Source organism: Diplotaxodon limnothrissa, linkage group LG15 (genome assembly GCF_057381915.1).
Source record: "Diplotaxodon limnothrissa isolate DT_005_m linkage group LG15, D_limnothrissa_male_GT1.1, whole genome shotgun sequence".
NCBI classification, from domain to species: domain Eukaryota; kingdom Metazoa; phylum Chordata; class Actinopteri; order Cichliformes; family Cichlidae; genus Diplotaxodon; species Diplotaxodon limnothrissa.
Window position 1 is genome coordinate 19,307,417 of NC_140610.1, and position 23,372 is coordinate 19,330,788.

Below are 23,372 nucleotides of genomic sequence, written 5' to 3' on the forward strand. Positions count from 1 at the left end.
CAAACACATCACTCTGACGTCATGCCGACATAGAGACGTGGCACGCGGACGGTTAAACGCTCAGAGCAGTTTACGCAACGTCCTCTCGTTCATTCAGCAGAAGGGAGGAAGGAGGCAGGAAGTCACGGTACCCGAACTAATAACAGCCCATCTGGACCCGGAGACATGGCTTCAAATAACGGCTCGGTCGGAAAATGGGAGGTGGTGAAGAAAGGCAAGAAAAATAGCAACAACTCCGGCGGAGGAGGCAAGGTAGCGGCCGACAAGAAAGCCAGCGGAGAAAGGAAAGCCCTGGGCGAATCTAACCAGCCGTCCAGACGTAAGTGAACACGGCCCACTGCTAGCTGCTGAAGCTCAACTTCACGCAGCATTACTTCCTGGTATTAATTTTTATCTCACACCGTCTGCAGTTTTACCAGCTCAGCTCTGAGTGGCTCTACCTTAAGTCCGTGTGTCGGCGTGAATTTTAAACTACTAGCTGAGCGGCCTTTGTGCTTCGTGCGGCTAGTTAGCTCGTTAGCAGTGTCAACAAAGTGAACGTCAGCACTGAGAGAGTCTGTCAGCATGTGTGAGACGCTTTTTGACCTTTGACCTCCCTTCAGCTGCTCTTTCGAACGAGCCTGAAGGTGTTTTTGTCATCTTGGAGCTGATCGGTATGACGTTAAGCAGCATTAGTTTGTTTTTACCTCGCCTACAGTGATGGCTGTCATTTCTCTGGGGGTAAATATTTAACAACGTGGCCATTTAAATCTTATGCTACACGTTTAGCCATGGTTTTACTTCAGCTTTATGCCTCATAAACAGTTATCACTGCTATTATCATCGTTTATATAAATAGATTAAACTCGTTACTCTATTTTGTTATTACTTCTGACTTTATTTTCTTACTTATTTAGAAGGACTCCTATTAGTAACAATACAACTTACTGTTCCTGTTTACCTATAATCCTCGAGGTGATCAGTGTCCGAGTTATATTTTTGTTTGAGCCTTCTGGTGTAAAGGGCAAGTTTTTTATAAATCAGAAGATGTAGGGTACTTTTATGAGTGATCTTTGAAAAATCAGAAACCTGGATGAGCTTTTCAATTCCAATTTCACCTTTAAGAAACCCGGCCACCCAGTCCTGCTTCTATCATCTAAACAATATTGCAAGGATACAACAATACTGACACTCCAGCTGTCACTTACGCTTTTCTTTCCTCTATTTAAATTGTTGTCATGCACTTTTAATATGTTTCAATCAGAAATAAGGGTCTGAGTACCCCTAAGTGCACTACATATGGTACACTGTTGTTTAGCTTGTGTCTTGGTGTTCTGTCCTTGGGATGAACCGGTCTTTGAAAGTGATGCTGGATCTAAAGTGCATTGGGATGCTATGCTTGGAGAAAATGCTTGTTCTTCTTTACTTTGAACTGCATACGTTGTTTCTACAGTAAATGATAACCACAGTGAAAACAAATAATATAAATAATATAAATAGCTAATTTTGATTTTTAAAAATGTTTTTCTGCTAATAACTTTTTATCGAGTAAAGTTTACTCAGGTTTTTACTTATGTCTTCTGATCAAACATGGAGTGAAGATTCTATTGACATTCCTCACATGAATAAAGTCACTGGAGTGTTGGATCTCAAACTTGTCCTCCTTTTAATACTATCAGTGGCAGCAGGAGAATTCTCATTGTTAACCAGAAATGTCAAAGTTGGAATTAGAGCAGGGCGATATGGCCAAAAATATTTATCACGATATATATTTGAAAATTTGCGATAACGATATAACTGACGATATAATTGATGCGAGACAAAATACAACTCCACAACATTACTAGCGCAAAAAGACAACCTTCCATTTATTTTCACTTAAACAAGAAGCTGGTTTTTATGTACATTAAAGCTTTATAAAAATGTAACAGTGCAAATGCAAATTCCTTGCTGAAAGTTTAACTAAAAGGCATTTCCAGTAGAAATGGGCTGACATATCCTGAGCATAACCATGTATAATATCCACTGAAGTTAAAAAGAGGTGCTTTGCAACATTAAACTGCAGTGTGCAGTACGTATTTTTCGGACCATAAGGTGCACGGGATTATAAGGCACATTAAGAAAAAAAAAGCAGTCAGATAAATCAAACTTTATTCAACTCATTCTTCTTGCTTCCTCCACTTTTGTACCATTGATTCATTAATGTTGAATTCTCTGGCAGCTGCTCTATTCCCATGTTGTTGCAGTATATTAATGACTAACCTTGTATTGTGGATGGATTATCTCAGTTGTTCTCCTGACTGAAGTTTGGTCCGTTTACAGCATCCTGCCATGCGACTGAATTTGTCTCTAACTATCAGGAACCTTAACGTTAACTTTTATAAGTGGAAAAGTGTTAGTGTTCGTCCTCCAGCTTCACTGTTTATGTTATGCTAACATAGCTGTGTCGCTAGCGATCACGTAGCACATCATTATATACCAGCTAGCCCAACTTCAGTAACCCTACAAACGTCACTGCTGTTTAGTTTCCTGTCTTCATTTATGTTGGCAGTGATAGCAGAGCTGTACGTTTGATTTTTTCAGAAATCTCTCAGTCAGAACATGCAATATCATGCTTAGGTAACTAGCGAAACTAGCGAGCTAACTTCCGCTAGCTTCCTGCTAACTTCTAACTCGTTAAATGTAATAAATTTTGTTTTCATGGATGCCTGGAAGTTAAACTTCATAGTTACACCTGGTAAAGCAGCAATGCTGATCGTTCTATTAAAGATGTAAGAATTTAGACAGTTTTTAACTCTGTGATGCTGCAGTGTTGTTTGACCTGAAGTATACGGAGTTTAGGACACAGATTACTCCCAGATTTAAGAGCATCTTAGTCCGACAAATACGACAATAACGACAGCCGCTTGCATGTTCTGCAAAAAAATGTGCTTTGTCGTGTATCTGACGGACAAACACCAAACCAGTTCCACATCACTGAAGTTGCACCATTTTTTACAAACCAATTCTGGTTCATTTGTTTCACTCAACAATCGGCCATGTGCGTATGAAAACAAAGGCACTGCGCATGCGCGTTTTACTCATATTCTATCGCGATATTTCATTTTCCTATCGTTGCCTAACATTATACCGGTATTACCGTGAACGGTATAATATGGCCCAGCCCTAGTTGGAATAAGGTGCTAAACTCAGTAGTTTGATTTACACCTTTAAAAATTGGAAAATGAAACCTAATTCGGTAACGTTGCTATGACAAGTTTAGACGTGCAGTTAGGTGATATTAATACTGAATTACCAGCAGCTTCAATCTACCACATTGCTGAAACATTATGTCAACCTAATGATGTTTTGTTTTTACTGAGTATGAAGCCCATACTGAAGCTGGAGCTCCTAATCTACTTATTCATTTTTTTCTGCCATGTTTTAAGAACCAGAATTAATTTGTGTTTTATCAAATCTTACGTACCAAACAAACCCTGCTGTTCCCTCTGTTTAGAGTCCCGCCCGGTGTCTCCTACTATGTCAAAGACTGACAAACACCATAGTTATCTTTATCTGTGTTAGAAATTACTCTTCACAAGGTCAACATATTATTTACTGACCTCTGATCAATTTCTACCCTTAAATTGACCAAAATACTTTCTGTTCACTAAATCTAGCAATAGCAGCTTGAAGAGGCTTCACTGAGTCTTTTGATTTTTGGATGATCATCACAAAATGATTATATCTCACTTTGCTGGAGCTGTTTGTTTCTGCTTCATTTTTATCACTGAATCTTACTGTCTGATCACTGTGGCTGATTCAGTGGGGAAGTGGTGTAAAGCTTTAGTCTAAAGCTTATAAGAAATAAACCTGATCTGTTTAGTAAATGAACTCTCCAACACTTTATGTGAATCATTTTATTAACACAAACAACATAATCACACATTCAGAAAGATATTTTGCCAAATCTCAGTTTGTTTCTTAAAGGCTTTCATCAGGACTTGATCATGAGGCTGTTACTTTTGGGTCTGTGGTTTTGACACATAAAACTGGAGGATTTTTTTTTTTTTTTTAAACTTTAGCCTGGAGGGATTACGTATGTGGTTGAGCAAGAAAAGTGTTGCAGCAAAATCAGGCATTATGTAAGTGTTCAACAGATAAGAGCGTGAAGCTTGGATCACAGGGAAGAGTGGTAAATGTCTCTGCCTTTGCTGTTTGCATTATTTAAAAAGCCCTTTAAATCAGTGATGTTTATGATTGGGCGTACCTGGCCAGCGACTGCAGATGGGAATTAGCTAGTAGATAAATCTGGTACAAGACATCTTTTCTCTTATGAGGTCAGTGTTTTGGTCCCTGACAAATAAAGAACTGCTTGTATGATAACCATGCTTGGCTTTTTGTTCCCACATGTCTAAACATGTGAGAACCACAAAGCTTGAATTTAAGGAAGCTTAAAAACATCATCTCAGCTATTATTGGCTTTTAGTGGCCCGTGGATTAGGGCAGTAAAATTTGTTCTTTTTGGTATTTTGTCTTGATAGAAACTATAATCTGAAAGCTGTCACACGTTAATGATTTCTGCTAATATGCTTCTTGTAGTAAATTACACCAAAATGATCCCAAAAACTGTTGTTTCTTTGAGATGGTTTTAAATAGTTTCATAAAACTGAGATGAAAAATCTACTATCAAAATGACTAGGGAGTCTGACTGTAGACAGTAAAATGTGAGATCCTGTTAGTTGTTGTTTCACAGTGGAGCTTTTGAGCCCACTCATAATACTACAGCTTATAGCTGCCTACCCCGCACCAGCCTCGAATGTAAAGCATAGGGTGAATGACTGCTGGAAGTCATAGATGTTACATTTAGGCTTATGTTTGAAATACTAATTACATTGCAGTGTTTCCCACTAATAGAATTTACTCAAGCGACACACTCAAAGATTTGAGTCATGAAAATATATTCTTCGCTCTTATTTTGAAAGTTTAGCTAGCTCTGATCCATCACATGTTTTGCGATTTGCTGGCTTTGTTGTCAGTTCTCTCCTTGAAATCTTTCAGCTATCTGGAGTCCTTCGTCTCAGTCAGGCTAATTTTAACACCACCATCTTGGGCTTCAGCTGGAGACATTAGTCCTCTCTCTGCTGTGGAGAACCCACATAAGATCCAGAACTAGAACCTGCAGCAGGTGAAGAACTGGTCACTACGCTGAGCTGACAGAGTTTGGAGAGCGGAAAAAGGACTGCTGTCATCAGCAGCAGTCCAGTGTGAGGAAGTTACTAGAGAGCCAGCAGCACAGTCTTGTGACAGTTCATGAAATGGTCACAACATTTAATCTGTGGATTCATATTTTGGGCTCTCTCTCGTACTGACTTGTATTCATGTACACAAAAAATGAAAAGAATATTCCCAGTTTCAAAGAGGGGAAAAAGGTGACATTTAGGCTACGTTCACACTGCAGGCGAAAGCGCATCAAATCCGATTATTTTTTTAAAAAATTTTTTTTTAACCCTATGCGACCCATATCCGATCATGGTATGACAGTGTGAACGGCACAAATCCAATATTTTCAAATTCGATCTGGGTCACTTTCGTATGTGGTACTGAATCCGATACATATCCGATGTTTTAGAAAGCGACTGCTGTTTGAATGGTCATGTCGCATTAAATCCGTCTTTTACGTCACTGACACAAGACAGACGCCAATTATCAGCGCCAGAGAAGCGCCCGAGAAGACATCGCGAATACTTCCTGGCCATCCAGTGTAGATGTCAGTGAACCTGTGGGGAAGACAACGTTGGAGAGCGTTTGCTGTCACATTTTTCTTTGTAGTGTGAACAAGCAGACAAAAAAAAATCGGAATTGAGCATTAACACCTGCACCTTAGAGAGAGCGGGGGTTGAATAATTTTACTGCTCACACCAGAGACCAGTTCGAGTCCCACATGGGAAACATTTTTACACTTCAGTTGGATTATATTAATTGTGTTATTTAATTATTTTCAGAGCTCAATGTTCGTCCAACTCCCTAATCTCAGAAACATACAGATAAAAATTGAAGATACGGCATGATTCATTCAGAAAAATAAATGTTTAGTATGTTAAACCTTCTGTAATCCAACCTTCAAGTTAAATTTTATTAGCTTTTTGCTTCTTATTGCTCTAAAACTTTAGAATGCCTTCCCTCTTTGCTGAGCGAAGTCAGTCACCCATGCTTGTAAAGCTTGTACACAAGAATTTCACTCGCATGTTCTGTACCAGTGTACCTGCACATGTGATGTAACAATAAAAGTGACTTGATTTGATTTTGATCAGGACACTTCTGTCTTTGTTTTGAACTGTTTGTCATTTACAAGGACTGCTGGTATTTCCCTAAGTCTGCAGTCATGTGCTTCTTTTTTTTTAAAACGGATGTTAATTGGTTGGTTTTAAGGAAACCAACCACTTCGCTTAAAGTTCCCTGTTCACTTAGACTTTAAGTGATTATCCACTGCAGACAATAGTGCACAAGGTCCCAGATAAGGTTGCAAGGATTTCTGAGTCATATGATGCCATGAGAAAAGACATTTCAAGCTCCACATTTTGTTAAAACCTCGATAATTAACCAGGGAGTCTACTGTTTCAGCAGAATCATTCCATGAAACATCAGTTTCATCAACCTCCCCCACCCACCATCACCCTCTCAGAATCAGCTGATTTATTTATTGGGTGCAAAAACATTGGTATATTTGTTGAAGCCTTGCATAATTTCACCTCTATATTAATGTATTTTCAGAGTTATAGGTCTGTGGTGGGCTGAAATTCAGTGTTTATTTTTTTTAAATTTAGTTTTATTTATTTTCCAGTATTTTTAGGCCTCATACAAATTTGTTTTTGTTTTTCATTTCCCAGCTGAAAAAATACAGATGAAACTGCCATGCAGGCCACAAGAAAACAGCTGAGCACTAGATACCAAAGATTACAAGACTGTAAATATAGACAGGTCTTTCCATGCCTTGATCCTAAAGCTTTGATAGTGGTAACTTTCCTCCCTGACTTGAAAAATGCTATAACAATCTTTACAGTTTCAGTGATCAACACACACAAGCACACATTCATGCAGCATTTGATTGCATACTATGCAGCTCTTCTACTATCACACACACTCACATGCCTGTTAAACCTCTTCATATGTTTCTCTCGTTATATTTTGAGCTTCTCTGTAAAACATGGCACACTCATGTTTGAGACTAAAAATAGAGACATGCTGACTCTAAATCCACATGTGTGACTAAAGCTTGATTTGGTTCAGTCCAACTTCTATTTTTCTCATGAAAAAGCACAGCCGCTCAGTTATGATCACAGATAGAGTTTAAAAAGGAGCTCCATTCTGAAACGGAGTACAGGAAAGAGATAGCACTGTGACTGACACGATGGCCTGAGTTGGAGTGAAGGAAAACATTTTTCTAGAGCCAACAGAAGCAGCCCATATTACTGTGATCACTATAAATGCTTCATAGGTCAAAAGCCAATTTGAGTCGTTCGTCAAATCACCTCATTAACCACCTTAAATTTAAAGAAAAGTGATCTTAGTTCCTGCCATCCACCCCTGGTGTGTTTTGCACACAAAATGACAAAATGATTGATCACCAACAGAGTAAAAACTGGTAAGCAGTTAAATTGCTCTCTGATTTCCCCACAGTGTGTAAAGGTGTCAGATTTATTCCAAGCTGCAGGTATTTGATGGGAAATGAATAAAAGCAGAACAGGGTCAATTTCAATGTATTGCCACTTTCAGCCAGTGAGAGAGCTTTGACATCTTATAAATACAATTACTTGTTATTGCCTTTATAAAACATTGCAAATAAGTATTGATTTAATATCAAAGTACAGGCTCTAAAAAAAATAAATAAGGCGTTCTTAACTTTGTATAGGTCCTCAAAACTGTTTACCAGAAACACACAAGGGGGAGAGCTGGAATGCTGTTGGTGCTTAACTCCAGTCCTTTGTGAATTGTATTGAGTGTGCCACAAATATTCCTTTGGGTAACAGCCCATTACACAAGGCGTGGAGGGAGGGCAGAAGGGGGTAAGCAAGACGCTGAGGAGAGTAACTTGATTTTTAGGACTCAGGATAGAGGAGTCACTGCATTTCACTGCAGCTGCTTTGTTTTGTCCTTCAGCGCCCGTGAAGATGTCAGAGAGTCTGTATGACAGCTTGGAGAAGGTGGGAAAGAAGCAGAACAAGGAGCAGGTTCCTCCACCATCCGAGCCTCAAAACAAGAAGCCCTCATCAAGTAAACCACCCAAGAAGTCGTATTCGAGCAATACAGCCTCTCCCACAACTTACAAAACCCTCGAGGAGGCGTTCAAAGCGGTCAGTAAGAGACATTTTCTTAAGTTGACTGATATTAAACTCAATGGAAATTTAGTGAAAGAAATGACCCGAAATGATCTCTAAACAAAGCAGCATTGTTACATCTTCAAAGCCAACTGTCACATGCTGAAACCGATCTAGCCTTTGCTTGGAGGGTGTGTTCTTTTTGAGACTCCAGTGCTGATATTTTTCTCTTGTCCTGTCTTCAGCTGGATGTTGCAGACCTGAAGCAGCAGTTGGCTCGCAGTCAGACCCTGTTTCCAGAAAACCCTTCGGTTTGGATCAAAGATCTGGCTGGATACCTCAACCTCCATTTAACTGCCCAGGACACGGAGCCCACACTCAGCAGCCACCCTTATGGTCAGGCAGACTCTTATTTTGATATGCCCATTTATTTATCGTGCGGTTAAAGCATTTCAATACTTAAGTCTTCCTGTTTGTCTTTTCTGTCCCAGACTACCCATACTGCCTTACAGGAAAAGAGCTGAGGGGCGTGATCAAAGGCCTCATCGGACGTTGCAGCAGCGCTCTGCCAGATTTCTTCGACCACTGTGTTTACACTATGCTCAGGGAGTTGGACAGGCAGTCAGGTAAACCCAGGAGAACCTCTTACATCCTTTTATTGATGCGACTTTACTCAGTAGAACATTAACAGACAGGGAAAAATGCGCCAAGATACCAAAGCTGCAGAAATCTCAATAATAAACTTAAATGTTCTGTAAGTTGAAATAATATTCTGATTGAATATAAAACATATAAAACATTACATATGAACCAAATAAATACATGCAAATAAACAAGGGGGTAAATAGGTGGGGGGGATGTTTATGCCCAGGTTAGTGGTTGTCTTTGACCATAAAAACCATATCACCTCAATGGCAGCACAGATAGAAGTGAAGAGAAGGCCAGGTGGTGGACATACTTGACAAAGCCCACAAGGTAGCGACAGGCCTGAAGCCAACATCTGAAAGCAGATGAGATGAGAGACCCTGAAAGAAAGGCAGCTGCAGGCAATCATTATGTTCCTTCCTTGTATTCACTTTCAAAAAGCTTTTGTTGTGTCTAGATTCATCTATTGATCTAGATTGATCTTTGCACGAGCTAAACTAAACAAGCTTTTAGCGAGGAGCAAAAGTGCACTGCTGTGAAAGAAAGTGATGTGTCTTGTGGTGTGACTGTCTTGGCAGTCAGGGGACAAAAAACAGCAAAGATCACTGTTATGGTTCAACGCTAGGGTGGGGTCAAAACCCATCATGACTCAAACCTCAAATTACCAGTGTTTACCTTTTACCAAACTTTAACCAAGAGCAGTCAGCAAGGTCACCAGGATGCCTCATGAAATAAAGATTTTACCCAAGCATTGTTTCAGTTTTTAGTTAAAATTCATAAAGCAGAAAAAGAAGCCGAAAGTACCAATACCTAAAGCTTATTGTTTTTATTTCCAGGAGAACCTCTACATGGCTACAGAGTTTGCATTCAGGCAGTCCTGCAGGACAAACCCAAAATAGCCACCCAAAATCTGCCAGAGGTGAGTGTGTGACTGTCACTCCGGCAAATAATCAGCAGCTTTGCTACTCTTGTCCTGCTCTGCATGTTATTACACTAAAAGCTCAAGCTATATTTTTCCTAACTTTTCTGGACATGTGTAATATTATCAAATTATGTATTATATTTTCAAACTGGTAGTTTCAGAGGGGGTATTGCTGGATTTGTCTGTTTGAATAATTTTGCATTATTATATTGTAAAACTCTCCCTTCTTCTTGTTCCTTTTCTGCAGTATTTGGAAATGTTGCGGTCAGTTCAGAATCGTCCAGTAAAGTGTTTGACCATCATGTGGGCTCTGGGCCAAGCAGGATTTTATGATCTCAGCCAGGGTCTAAGAGGTAATAAACACTTTTACACAGAGGCACACAATAATTTCAATATTTTACATTACCGCATATCCATAAAGCCCAAAACTGCTCTGAACAAGTAGGCATTTGCCCAGTATTAGTCCAGATCTGTCTGTTTTCCCCTTTCTCCCACTTTCCCAACAATGTGTGAAGACAGACATTCTGGGTTGGGGTTCACTGAAGCAACAGAGCACATTAGAGCAGTAATATTCCCCCCTGATAGCTGCTGGTGCTCCAAGTGTTATTAGTTAGTGTGACTATATTAAATGTTTACAGTGCAAAATTGCAATGAAAGTTAGGGGGAAATGGTGTCTAAAATTACTGATTTAGTACAAAATCATACCCAAAGTGTGATTAAATATATTTATTTTCACTTTAACAGAAGAAAAGCTTCCTAAACTAAAGAAAATGTTATTTGTTTCAGTGTGGCTGGGCATCATGCTCCCTGTGCTGGGAGTGAAGTCTCTGTCCTCATATGCCATCGCCTATCTGGAGAGACTTCTCTCGTAAGTCTGACTCAGAAATCCATGAAATTTCTCAAATTTCTTCATCTTCCAGACACTTCCTTTCCATTCATTTGTAGTACTTGAACTATTAAGATCATTAACAGTGATACCTTTAATTTGAATGTCATGGATATTTCAACATACTTTAATTCTTTTCCCAGACTTCATTCAAACCTGACAAAAGGATTTGGTATTATGGGTCCGAAAGAGTTCTTTCCTTTGCTCGATTTTGCTTTCATGCCAAAGAACGCCCTGTCACCAAGGTAAATGTAAACCAGTGCAAACACAGACCAACAGCAAGACATATCAGACTGTTCATAATCTCTGTTTAGAAATAAAAGCATTGCAAAAATGTTATCTGCGTTCTGAGTCCTAATATATTTTTTTCTGTTTTTTATTACAGTCTGCAGGAGCAGCTGAGGCGTTTGTATCCTCGACTGAAGGTCCTCGCATTTGGTGCCAAGCCAGAGAACACGTTGCACACGTACCTGCCGTCATTTCTGTCCAGAGCCACGCCACACTGTCCTGACGACATGAAGAGGGAGGTGAGACCCACAATTCTGTATACATTACTGCTGCTACTGTACTGTTACAGCAGCCATCACAACACGATCTTTGACAAAAGTGATTAAATAAAGCAGAACTGCTCAATAAAATTGTGTTCTCACTAAACGATGTCAAAGAATACATTATGAGTAAAATGATAAAAATTAACCGCATTGTCTTCTGCTTCTTGCAGCTGCTCAGCAGTATGACTGAGTGTCTGTGTGTTGATGTTCAGAGTTTAGGAGTGTGGAGGCAGCTCTACACCAAACACCTACCCCAGTCCAGGTAACCTGTGGACCATTTATTTTTTTGTCTTTTTATTTATGATCACATCTCCACATAAGGTAAACTGTACAAATGAAGATGATTTCAAACTGATTTCAGACTCACTGCTTTCTTTCCTCAGTTTGCTTTTGAACCACTTATTAAAGTCCTGGAACATCCTTCCACCAAAGGTACAAGTGCTGTCACAATGTCTGTTGGCTCATAAACCAAACGCACCTCCCAGGGATACTGTTATTTAAACATCAAAGCCTGTGTAATCTGATTAATAATGCAGTTTTAATGTAACTTGTATTTTTATTGTCTTTTAATCCCATCACTGTGTTTTACTTGGACTTTTTTTGTTTTTAGCTTCGGAAGAACCTCGAGGAAACGATCCAGTCTTTTAGAGTGACCAACGAAGAAATGAGAGACACCATTGAATCTCATGACCTTCAGGAGTGCAACAGCCTGTGCCAGGTGAGCAACTCGGCCTGTTCATGTTTGTTTAAAAGGAAACTCGCGATTTCAAAAAAGTCTGGGTTAGACACGAAGATAGTGTAAATATTAACTCATGAAGCACCTCTACAATATGAAAGTGAGCAATATTTATAAAGTGCTGACAGAAGGCATAAAAAGCCTAAAAAATTAAGATATACATTTAGGAACTAAAACTAAAGGAATGAAGAGAAGAATATTAAATTGAAAGCTTATTAAAGAGATCAGTAGTGTTGTGCTATTGGAACGACTGTTTTGGGACTTACTGGGTAGTTTCCAAGCATCAAGGGCAGAGTTACTGAACTGGAGAACCTGGTGAGTTGCAGATGGGAGTACTGGAGAGATGAATGCATGAATGAGCATGTGCAACTCCTCTTTAAAAACTTCTTCTGACATTATCCCTGCTTCTTGGGCAACAACTAGAGATGTATGGAATCATAAAGCTAACAGTTGGATTATGAACCTTATTTGACATGTGCTTTGTGTTTCTCCAGAATCTGCAGGTAAAGATGCGTGGTCACGGGTTCCCCTGGTCCAAGCTGCTCCTGGTTCTGCTCGTGTTCGTTGCCGGCTTCATCGCCCACGACGTCAGATCAAACGGCTCTGTCGCAGGTCTGTCAGAGTGCCGTTTACTCACCATATTCGCCTATCTTTGTATCTGTGGCCTACTCATTGTGTTTATATTACGTTTCAGATTCCATCACAGCCAGGTATCTGCACTCCTCAGGGATCACAGCTGTATCTCAGCAGGCCTGGAGCAAAATAACAGTCTACTCAAAGCAGGGCTTCAGGTACGATCATTTCTAGTCAACAGAGCCGACACTTAAAAATGATCCCTAAAATCTAAAACAAGCTTCTGACTCACTTCCTGATAACGCTCAGGCACACAGTGTTTTATTCCCTGTGGTTTGTTGGCATTTATTTAGAATTCTATATTAATATAGATTTATTAGATTAACCTGCTGTTCTGCCATAAAATTATTTGCTTTTAAAAAGAAAATTTAAAAAAATGTATGACTTTTTCTTTTCTTCCATTTTCCCTCTAATGAAGATTGCAGTTATGATCATTATTGTCTGTATTGTGTGTTTTGTATTTTCTGTAGCTGGTTGGAGACAAACACTCCTTATTATTACTCTGAGTGTGTCCGGGTTTTGGGTCCAGTAATGGAACAAGGTTTGGAAAAGGCAAAGTCAGCAGCTGTCTTCATCTCTGAAAACACCTCACGGTTTATTGTCTGGGTTAAAGAAACCACACCTCTTGTCATAGAATGGGTAAGGCCATGGCTACAGCTCCACCTGACCTTAAACATTTAAATGTTGAAGTACAATTGTTCTTTTTTGGGGGGGGGGGGCTGAAGCACAGCTTTCTGGGTGTATATTAAACAGTCCAGCTGGATTATCATTTCATCCTTTTGTGGATTTATTTGTGTTTATACTGTGTCACTTTTCCCCCTTAATTAAAATTTTGAGCATTACATAAGAAACTACCAGATAACTACCAGTCTGACTCTGATTGTGTTGCATGTCTTTGTCCAGGTGAACACCAACACCCCAGAGAGTGTGTTCCAGGCTCTGGCATATTTGAAGGAGCTCCTCATCTTCCTACATCAAAACTACATCCTGCCAGCGCTGGCGTACACATCTAACCTGCTACAGAGAGCATGGGCCAACTTAGAGGACTCTTGCAAGTCAGTACTAACAGCAGCTCTTTAACAGTTAATCTTTATTACTACATGCCCGAGTGTGGGGCAGTTAAACCGGCTGAGACTGGTTTCACAAAGATGTATTTGGTCTGTGGGGTTAAACAAGAAGAACAGCACAGCTTGTATTAGAATAATCTGACTAAAACGAAGACACCTTACCTCTGGGCTGACTAACTATAAGAATCTGTGGCACTGCTGCAACAATGATTTAACTATGAAGCCCTCGTTATGGTGCTTGTTGGGATGAAACGTGATTCACCTTTACTTATTGCTGTGTTTTATTGAAGCCATTGAGAAATGCGTGCAGGTTACCAGTTGCACTGACAGATGTAGTGACATGCCAGTTTATCCTGCTGGAGTTTGGACCTCGTTCCTATTTGTTCTTTAAAGGGAGTCGCTCACCAGAAGTTTGGCAGATCTTTGTAGGCTTTGTCTGTGTACGTTTCTCCTATTTGCACAGTACCGTCACAGCACCACACACATTTCACTTCTCAGCAGTGTGTTCTTCTTCTGTTTACTGGAGCCAGGTAGTTGCACCCAGCTGATAAACAATTGGACTATTTTCTCCATTCATTCATCCTCTGACAACTGTCCAGGTCTCGGTTGTGAGGGCAGCAGTCTAAAGCAGAGATGCATCAGCGGCCTTTTCCTTGGCTGTTGATAACCTCTGAGGTGATTGACAGATGAACTCTGTAATGATCTGTCAATCAGTTATGAGTAGTGTAGTAGACAAATGTGTTTGTTTGTATTGTTTAAAAGGAACTAAAAGCATCATTAAAGCTGCAGTGAGTGATTTTTTTTTTTTTTTTACTTTCTCTGTTGCAGTGGGGAGGTGTCTGTATCATGTCTGCAGGGCCACGCCTTGTCCTTTACCAACTCGACGTGGCAGCTTCTCCAACACACGACCTCTGCAATCAAGACATGGGCCCAGGATTTGCTCACTCGAGCGGGATAACGCAATACACACACAATATGCACACAGGAAGCTAAACACACCAACACACACACTCTGGCCCAGCGTGAGTCTGTCATGTCCTTTGTGACACAAGTGGATGCCGCAGGGTCAGAGGGAAACGAGCTCACTCAAAAAAAGACCCTTTTTGTCTCTTGTTTTGGTTAAATTTTAAAATCAGTTTGGTGTTGTTTAGATGTTTGTTTTTTTTCTATCAGCCTTTTTGTCACTGCTGGATACGGAGGTTGTACCCTTCTTTCTCTCTCCCTGAGTTTTATACTGCAAATTTCAGCCACTGCTTGAGCCTCTGGGTTAGGCAGGTTCTGTAATTTATAGAAAATATAGGTTTGTAGATGATTTATAAAAGTTTTTATTTAAATATAATTAAAAAAAAGTGTTGTGAAAGTTGGTAAAGGTAGGGAACATGTCAGAAACGTCTCCAAGCCACTGAAAACCTCATCAGAGGGTCAAGTCATCTTTAACACCTGGTCCTGTGTGTGCAAACCCCTTGTCAAACCTAACTAGGGAGTTGTGTCTCTGGGCGGATTTGCTCGTCCAGAGCACGATCGTAAACACAGTCTTTTCACATCAGTCCAGAAGAAAAAATCTGTGTGTCTTGTCTCTGCTGTTTTGTTTCTGTCCCGTTTTCTAATGCTTCACCTACCAGCAGAAGCTTCTCGCCCGAGCTACGAGAAGCACCGACATCATGTACCTGAAGGTCAATGCGTTTCTGTGTTTGTGTCTGCGTGGATCAGTGATGCCAGCATTGTCATCCTGTATGCTGTAATCTGAGAAATGACATTTTACTTAACTAACCCCCCAGCCTGTAAACAAGATGATATGGAAGAGACCAATGTCTTACTTTGTAATGTAAATGATTTGTAATAAAGACTCCAACCCCACTGCAGTGTTTTTATCAGCTGATTTACCCGAGTGTGCCACAAGCTACACAGCAAATAATAGAAACCACCTTGTTAACAGTTGTCTTGTCATGACTTGGGGCTTTGCCCTCAAACTTCAATTTTGCTTGTGTATGTTCTTATTAAAATATAATTATTAGATATGTGTATTCAGGGTCATCGTAAGAAGAAACAAATTTGTCTCACCACGTATTAATATAGATCAAGATGAGAAGAGTACACTGGGAATGTATTTTTAGTCAAGTGTCGCTGACTCAGCAGTCCTCTTAAAAACGTATCTTGCCCCAGTAAATCAATGCTTTCCTCTCGCATGCTTAGTAGCGCTGCCGCTTATAGAGAAACACTGTGGGAAGCTGATACCATCCCCTTCGATAGCTCAGTTGGTAGAGCGGAGGACTGTAGAGGAGTGCGATAGACATCCTTAGGTCGCTGGTTCAAATCCGGCTCGAAGGAGGTGACACTTTTTTTTCTTCTTCTTTCACGGTGTTCAAGCGCAACGATCGAATACAGATTACATGGTAGATACGGTTCATCAGCCGAACCAGCACCATTGCCAGCAAGCCAACAGGCTCTGTTGGCTATAGCACATAAGGGGGATTAGCTCAAATGGTAGAGCGCTCGCTTAGCATGCGAGAGGTAGCGGGATCGATGCCCGCATCCTCCAAACTTTTGTGTCTCGTCGGTTGGCGTGAGTTTGTTTTAACTCTCAAGTTGCAAAATGCAACCAACCAGACCAATTAGAAAATATGGTTATTTTAAAAATTGGTAATTTTTGGGGGGGAGCTGAGACACAAAACATAAAGAAGATGCCAATGTCACATTTACATTTTCACGAAAGTTTTTGCGACGAATTTCACTGAAATCAATTCGTTCGACACTTCAAACTTAGGCAGTCTTTGTATAAGCTATTATAGGTCCCTGCTGTCAACACGTTATCACCTTCAAAGCCTAACATTTTAAGCTAGGTGACAAATCGTCGATATCTTACGCTTCCGGGGACCCAACATCAGCAAACAAGAGAACCGTTTGGAATGAATATACGCATGTACACTCGTTTTACTTACATCTCTTTGGTAAACACTATATAACATGCTGGTTAATGTTAGGGATAAGATTATGGTTAGGGTTTGGGATACGGCTAGGACTGGAGTACATGGCTGGAACATGTATTACCTCGGGAGCGTTATTGTACTGGATTTCATTGATAACCCGGCGCGTAGCATAAGAACGCGGAAGCTCACCTGTCGCGCTCCTCCGGAACATCGCAGGACTTGACAAATCGTCAGCATATCACGGGTTGGTACTGCGAACGGGCTCCTTCTGAAGCGTGGGGGGATTAGCTCAAATGGTAGAGCGCTCGCTTAGCATGCGAGAGGTAGCGGGATCGATGCCCGCATCCTCCAAACTTTTTTCTGATGAGTTAAAATATTTTAAATAGAGCATTTTAAATATCCATGTGATTTAAAACTGTTTATTGTTTATGGAGAGTAATACATTTTAAGAGTACCGGGTAAATCTGTAAAGCAAACAGGAACTGATTGATTAATGATTATTTCTTTATGGCAGTGTATATTAATGAAATATGAAGTTGATATAAACAGAACTTTAAATAAATCACCCTAATTAGTAGAATGAAGAAACGACCTGAAATAGAGAATAAACTTATTTGAATGTTTATGACTCCCCGATAGCCGTAGATGTGTCTGTGCTGCCGCCTGGAGGCACAAGAGAGAAGATACATCTGCAGCTTCAACGTTTTCTTTAACACTAATAACTATGGCAGAGCACTGAATGTATAGAAGGTGGAAAGAGAGGCATTACTATGAGATAACTGTGAGGTAGATTATTATCAATTGGTAAAAAGTGCAAATGTAATCAAGCGCACATGAAAAATTAACAGGTTTTAGAGCTTTTTGTATTAAACTGTGTAAAAAGTTTACTTGCATTGACTTGATATTCTGTGCATGGCGTTTACAATGATTAAAAAGTTCATGTGAGAGACAAAACAGAAGACAAAGAAGTCCAGACGCTTTTTCTTTCCAAGCTCCTTAGACTACAATGACCTGGATGACTGAGAATCTTCACAGACGACAAGACAAGACGGTGCAACACTAGACAGAACAGGACAATACAGAGACAAGACAGTGCAATGGAAATGTGCAAAATACTAAGAATAATACTAAATACTAAAAAATTGTGCACCGAGGAAGCTATGTGAGAATGCTCTTTCTGGACTTCAGCTCAGCATTCAATCATATCATCCCGGAGATCCTGGTCCAGAAACTGTCTCACCTGGGACTCTCCACCCCCATCTGCCTCTGGATCAAGGACTTCCTGACAAATAGACCACAGTCTGTCAGACTCGGCCCCCACCGGTCCAGCACCATCACACTCAGCACCGGGTCTCCACAAGGATGTGTTTTGAGTCCCCTCCTGTTTACGCTCTACACATCCGACTGCTCCCCTACCCATCTCTCAAACACCATCATAAAGTTCGCGGATGACACCACAGTGGTTGGACTCATCTCAAGGGGGGATGAGTCGGACTACAGAGATGAGGTCAACAGACTGACTGAGTGGTGTTCAGTTAACAACCTCCAACTGAACACCACGAAAACTAAAGAACTTATCTTGGACTTCAGGAAGGGCAGAGCAGACCCGGCCCCACTTTACATTCACGGGAGCTGTGTGGAGAGGGTACACTCCATGAGGTTTCTGGGCGTGCAGATATCTGATGACCTCTCCTGGACTGCAAATACCACAGCGGTGGTAAAAAAGGCCCAGCAGCGTCTCCACTTTCTAAGAGTGCTCAGGAGGAACAACCTGGAGGAGAGGCTGCTGGTGACATTTTACAGAGCCACCATAGAGAGCATCCTAACGTACGGCATAACAACATGGTATGCAGGGTGCTCAGCTGCGGACAGGAAAGTACTGCAGAGGGTCATCAACACAGCCCAGAAGATCACTGGCTGCTCTCTGCCCAGCCTGGAGGTCACTGCAAACTCTCGGTACCTCAGCAGAGCTGGCAATATCATCAATGACTACTCTCACCCCAGCAACCAACTGTTTGAACTATTACGGTCAGGCCGAGAGTACAGGTCACATAAAACCAGGACAAACAGATTCAGGGATAGCTTCTTTCCCAGAGCTATCACCGTAGTAAATAAGCACAAAAACAATTGAACCTATTCCATACCGTCACTGTCATTATATTATGCTGCTATTCATACTGTCATTATATTAATGCTGCTATCCTGTATATATTGTACTTACTATTGTTTGAGTACTTACGATTGTTTTTTTGTACTTTTTATATTTTACATTTATATTTATTATTGAAACTTGCACCAAGGGAGTGGCACTCCAATTTCGTTGTACTCTGTACAATGACAATAAAGGCTATTCTATTCTATTCTATTCTATTCTATTCTATTCTAAAAGACACTTGGTGTCTGAAGCTGTGCGTGTGTGGAGGAGCAATCCCAGTTCAAGGTTCCCTATGTGTCTAGACTCAGCACTATACGGATGGACTCTCTAGTTTGATATTTATTAAAACAATGGAGGAGTGAACCAGTCACAATTAAACAAAGACTAATCCTAAACTAGATTTACTGCCTGCTTCTTTTGTTTTTCTTTTTAACTGCCTGGCTCTTTACTATCTCTTAAATCCCTGTGACTAGCTACCCCTACCAGACCTTACTGTTACTGGGCTTTCATTAGTCTGTCACAACACTCAGGAATGTATCCTTCACAGAAAAAAGCAACGTAATCTTTAGCCATCACCAATGGGCGATTGATATAGTCTGACAAATAATAACAAATGTGTCTTGATATTGTTTGAGTGGCACACGTCATTGCATTGTGATCGTGCTACAGTACGAGACACAGGGGGATTAGCTCAAATGGTAGAGCGCTCGCTTAGCATGCGAGAGGTAGCGGGATCGATGCCCGCATCCTCCAAAAGGCCGTAGCTTTATCATCAACACAAAAACATTTCCTTTCCACAATAAACAAATGTTCAACTGTGTTCCGTTACCCCTGGTTAAGTAAGGTTACACTGGAAGGTTGACACCAGGCGACTGTGGAATGGACTGTGCTGCATCACTGACTACAAGAAAGACAACACAGTCAGCCCACTGCATCTCTTGCAGACGAGCTTAACAACTTTGACGCAGAGAGCAGATCCTCTACCCTCAGGAGGACAGTGAGGCTGCAACTTTAACTCTCAAAACAGAAGCTGTGAGATGGATCTTTAAAAAGGTCAATCCTCACAAAGCTCCAGGACCGGACGGCATCCCAGGCCGGCTACTCAGAGTGTGTGCAGACGAGCTGGCAGAGGTGTTCACCAACATCTTCAACCTCTCCCTGAGGCAGTCAGTGGTCCCCACGTCCCTCAAAGCATCCACCATCATTCCCGTTCCCAAAAAATCAGTGGTCTCCTGTCTGAATGACTACCGTCCTGTTGCACTGACATCCGTCATCATGAAGTGCCTAGAGCGACTGGTCAAAGGTCACATCTGCTCCTCCCTCCCTGAAACACTGGACCCTCTTCAGTTTGCCTATCGGACAAACAGAGCCACAGAGGATGCCATCGCCCTGGCAACGCACACCACCCTCACTCACCTGGAAAAAGGGAATACATATGCAAGGATGCTCTTCATCGACTACAGCTCGGCATTTAACACCATCATCCCCTCAAAACTTGCCACGAAGCTCGTCAACCTTGGGCTGGAAACACCAACCTGCAGATGGATTCTAAACTTCCTCACAAACAAGCCCCAAGTGGTGAGAGTTGGTAAGCACACCTCCTCACCACTCATCCTAAACACAGGTACGCCACAGGGTTGTGTGCTTAGCCCCCTCCTATATTCCCTGTTCACACACGACTGTGTTGCTAAACACGAGTCCAACATCATCATCAAGTTTGCGGATGACACAACCATCATAGGCCTCATCACAGACAACGACGAGACGGCCTATAGAGAGGAGGTGATGACACTGCACGAGTGGTGTCTGGAAAATAACCTGACTCTCAACATCAGCAAAACTAGAGAAATGATAGTGGACTACCGAAAACGACCAGTCAGAGAACACCAGCCCATCCACATCAACGGTGTCAAGGTCGAAAGGGTCAGCAGCTTCAAGTTCCTTGGAGTCAACATCACCGAGTACTTCTCCTGGACCCAACATCGCCTCAAATGTTGGGTGTGCGATCGAGAGCTTGCTGACGAGCTGCATTACAGTTTGGTACGGAAGCTGCTCTACCAGCAGCCGTAAATCACTACAGAGGGTGGTGAAGGCAGCAGAGCAGATCACTGGCATGAGGCTTCCTGCCATTCAGGACATTTATCTCCAGCGATGCCTCCGTAAAGCACACAGCATCATCAAGGACCACAGCCACCCAGCACATCAGCTGTTCTCCTTGTTACCATCTGGCAGACGTTACAGGAGCCTGTCTGCTCGGACTACAAGACTTAAAAACAGTTTTTACCACCAAGCCATACGACACCTCAACCACAACACTTAAACACACACAACACAGCACTCAGAAGCTACCCTGCAGCTTCACAAGTACTCTGTTAATCTGCACTGGTCACTCCACTTTATTGTTATTGATATTTATATTTAAAAGTGCAACACTGTAATTTTCTGCTGCTCATTCCTCCCGTCATATTTCTTTTCAAGATTTTCTTATTTAATCACTAGTGTACATATATTTATAGATACATATATATTTAGTCATCTTTTCTCTTTTACCATGTCTCTCTAATATTTTGCTCCTTACTATTTTCCTATTCTTTTTTTTTTATTATTTTATTTTACTTTATTTTATTTTCTTCTACTGTATCATGCTGCTGAGTGACTGCTGCTCGTCAAACACATTTTATTGCAATGTTGACCCTGTGCTAACTTGCATATGACAAATAAAACTGAAAACTGAAGGAAATGCTATCCCAGTTCAAGGTCCACATGCAATTTGTTTAGACTCAGCACTGTGCTTGTACTCCCTATATTGACATTTATCACCATAAAACAATGGAGGAGTGAAATGGTCACTATTAAACAAAGACTTACCCTAAACTAGATTTACTGCCTGCTTCTTTTGTTTTTCTTTTTAACTGCCTGTGTCTCTTCAGAAATTAGCACAGTGTTAGTACATCACCTGCTGAACTTTCCACTTCCATTGATGTCAATTTGCATTAGCCCTTAAATGCTGTTGGTACCTACTGTGTTATGGGCCACAATAAAGACTAAATGAAAAGAGTTACACCTTGGTTAGGAGGAGTCTGAGCTTCTAAAAGTGGGGAATTAGAATCTCTAAACAACAAATCAGAAAAGTTTGATTTTGCAGATTGAAAAGATTGATCCAATCACTCTGAAAAGACTTTCTAACAGGTCCTCTCCCTTTAACGTCTCACAAAAACTGAAAAACATCCCTGATCATCCTAAAATAATATCAGAAAGATGGCAACTTCTTCTTCAGCAGTGACATGTGTAACTTGCAATCAGAGGGGGATTTGCTCAAATGGATTAGTGATCACTGTGAGACCTTGGGTCACCCTGTTTACATGCTTAACTTAATAACTAGAGGTGCAGTACTCTAATACAAGTCTACTTTAGTGACCTTTAACTGATCACACATGCTGTGGCGTTGTAGAGCTGCAGATGCGCAAAGCTGAGAACGGACACACGTGGGCTTTCCTTATGGAAATTATACTGGGATAGTTCCTCCTTTCAGTACGCCACAGTCAGTTGTTTCCTTTGGTGTTTTAAGACGAGAGTAACATTCATGTGATCAAACACCCGCATCCGTGGGGGATTAGTCCCAAACAATGGAGGAGTGAAACAGTCACTATTAAACAAAGACTTATCCTACACTAGGATGTATCCTACATGATGAGTCAAGGAGGCCATTTACGTGAAAAGGGAAAGACCATCTCTGAATCGAGGAAGGGGCCTAAGGGTACATCTTTCGCCATCTTACAATGCTGTGATTGTAGCCATTCCCCAACTCTCTGTGAATGGTACTCATGGACGTTGATCAGTGGGCTTTGATCAGTGGTTGTTGATCAATGGTCATGAGAATTTGCATAATTATGATTAAGGAACTGACCTCCCAGCCCATTGTTCCTTCAGTGGGCTGGTTTCAGTCATTATGCAAATGTACTGTTTATAAGATTTGGGGAAACCTGCAGTCAGCTGAGACTGAAGAAGTCACTTGGATGAGTGATGAAACATTTCTCCCACAAAACACTACATCCAGATGAACAGAATCAACCTTTGGAGATTTACTTTCCTGGATGATTAAGGATATCCCACACTAGATTTACTGCACAAATCAATGTCCTTTACAATATTTGAAAAGTTCATGTGACCAGGTACCCCTACTAGAACCTAAATGTCATGAAACTACTTTTGGAAAGAGGAGGAATCCCAGTTCTAGGTTCATAAGCAAAGCCCTGGTGTGTCTGTACTCAGGACTGCATATGTGCAGCTCTGAAACACCACAGATCATGGGACATGTTTAAGCTGCACCCAGTGGGGGATTAGCTCAAATGGTAGAGCGCTTGCTTCGCATGCGAGAGGTAGTGGGATCGACGCCCGCATCCTCCAAATGGGTGTTTCACTTTAAACCTCATCCTGAAAACATTTAATTTGCCGAGTGAACAAATCTCTTAATTCCCTGTGACTAGCTACCCCTACCAGACCTTACTGTTACTGGGCTTTCATTAGTCTGTCACGACACTCAGGAATGTATCCTTCACAGAAAAAAGCAACGT

General features: G+C 41.1%; 1 protein-coding gene and 4 non-coding genes across 7 annotated transcripts; all 5 read left to right on the top strand.

Moving 5' to 3' along the window:
* The first annotated feature begins 80 nt into the window (after window positions 1–80).
* tmem214 (transmembrane protein 214) lies at window positions 81–15,567 on the top strand. 3 transcript variants are annotated; one of them, XM_085372483.1, is made up of 17 exons: window positions 81–319; window positions 8,119–8,312; window positions 8,522–8,672; window positions 8,768–8,902; window positions 9,758–9,840; window positions 10,091–10,196; window positions 10,630–10,711; window positions 10,873–10,974; window positions 11,115–11,256; window positions 11,451–11,542; window positions 11,664–11,712; window positions 11,891–11,998; window positions 12,511–12,628; window positions 12,711–12,807; window positions 13,120–13,288; window positions 13,553–13,704; window positions 14,545–15,567. In XM_085372483.1, the coding sequence occupies exons 1-17, from the start codon at window positions 166–168 to the stop codon at window positions 14,672–14,674; spliced, it is 2,064 nt and encodes a 687-aa protein (XP_085228609.1). In that variant the 5' UTR covers window positions 81–165; the 3' UTR covers window positions 14,675–15,567. The 3 variants fall into 3 exon arrangements, with proteins under 3 accessions (XP_085228609.1, XP_085228610.1, XP_085228612.1); XM_085372484.1 differs by lacking the exon at window positions 81–319 and adding an exon at window positions 326–720; XM_085372486.1 differs by lacking the exon at window positions 81–319 and adding an exon at window positions 3,941–4,298.
* Window positions 15,568–15,956: 389 nt separating this feature from the next.
* Window positions 15,957–16,044, top strand: trnay-gua (transfer RNA tyrosine (anticodon GUA)). The gene is given in 2 exon segments: window positions 15,957–15,993; window positions 16,009–16,044. It is a non-coding gene; the product is annotated as a tRNA-Tyr (tRNA).
* A 138-nt stretch (window positions 16,045–16,182) lies between these two features.
* Window positions 16,183–16,255, top strand: trnaa-agc (transfer RNA alanine (anticodon AGC)). Its single transcript has one exon. It is a non-coding gene; the product is annotated as a tRNA-Ala (tRNA).
* Window positions 16,256–16,921: 666 nt separating this feature from the next.
* Window positions 16,922–16,994, top strand: trnaa-agc (transfer RNA alanine (anticodon AGC)). Its single transcript has one exon. It is a non-coding gene; the product is annotated as a tRNA-Ala (tRNA).
* A 2,484-nt stretch (window positions 16,995–19,478) lies between these two features.
* On the top strand, window positions 19,479–19,551 carry trnaa-agc (transfer RNA alanine (anticodon AGC)). Its single transcript has one exon. It is a non-coding gene; the product is annotated as a tRNA-Ala (tRNA).
* Window positions 19,552–23,372: the final 3,821 nt, after the last annotated feature.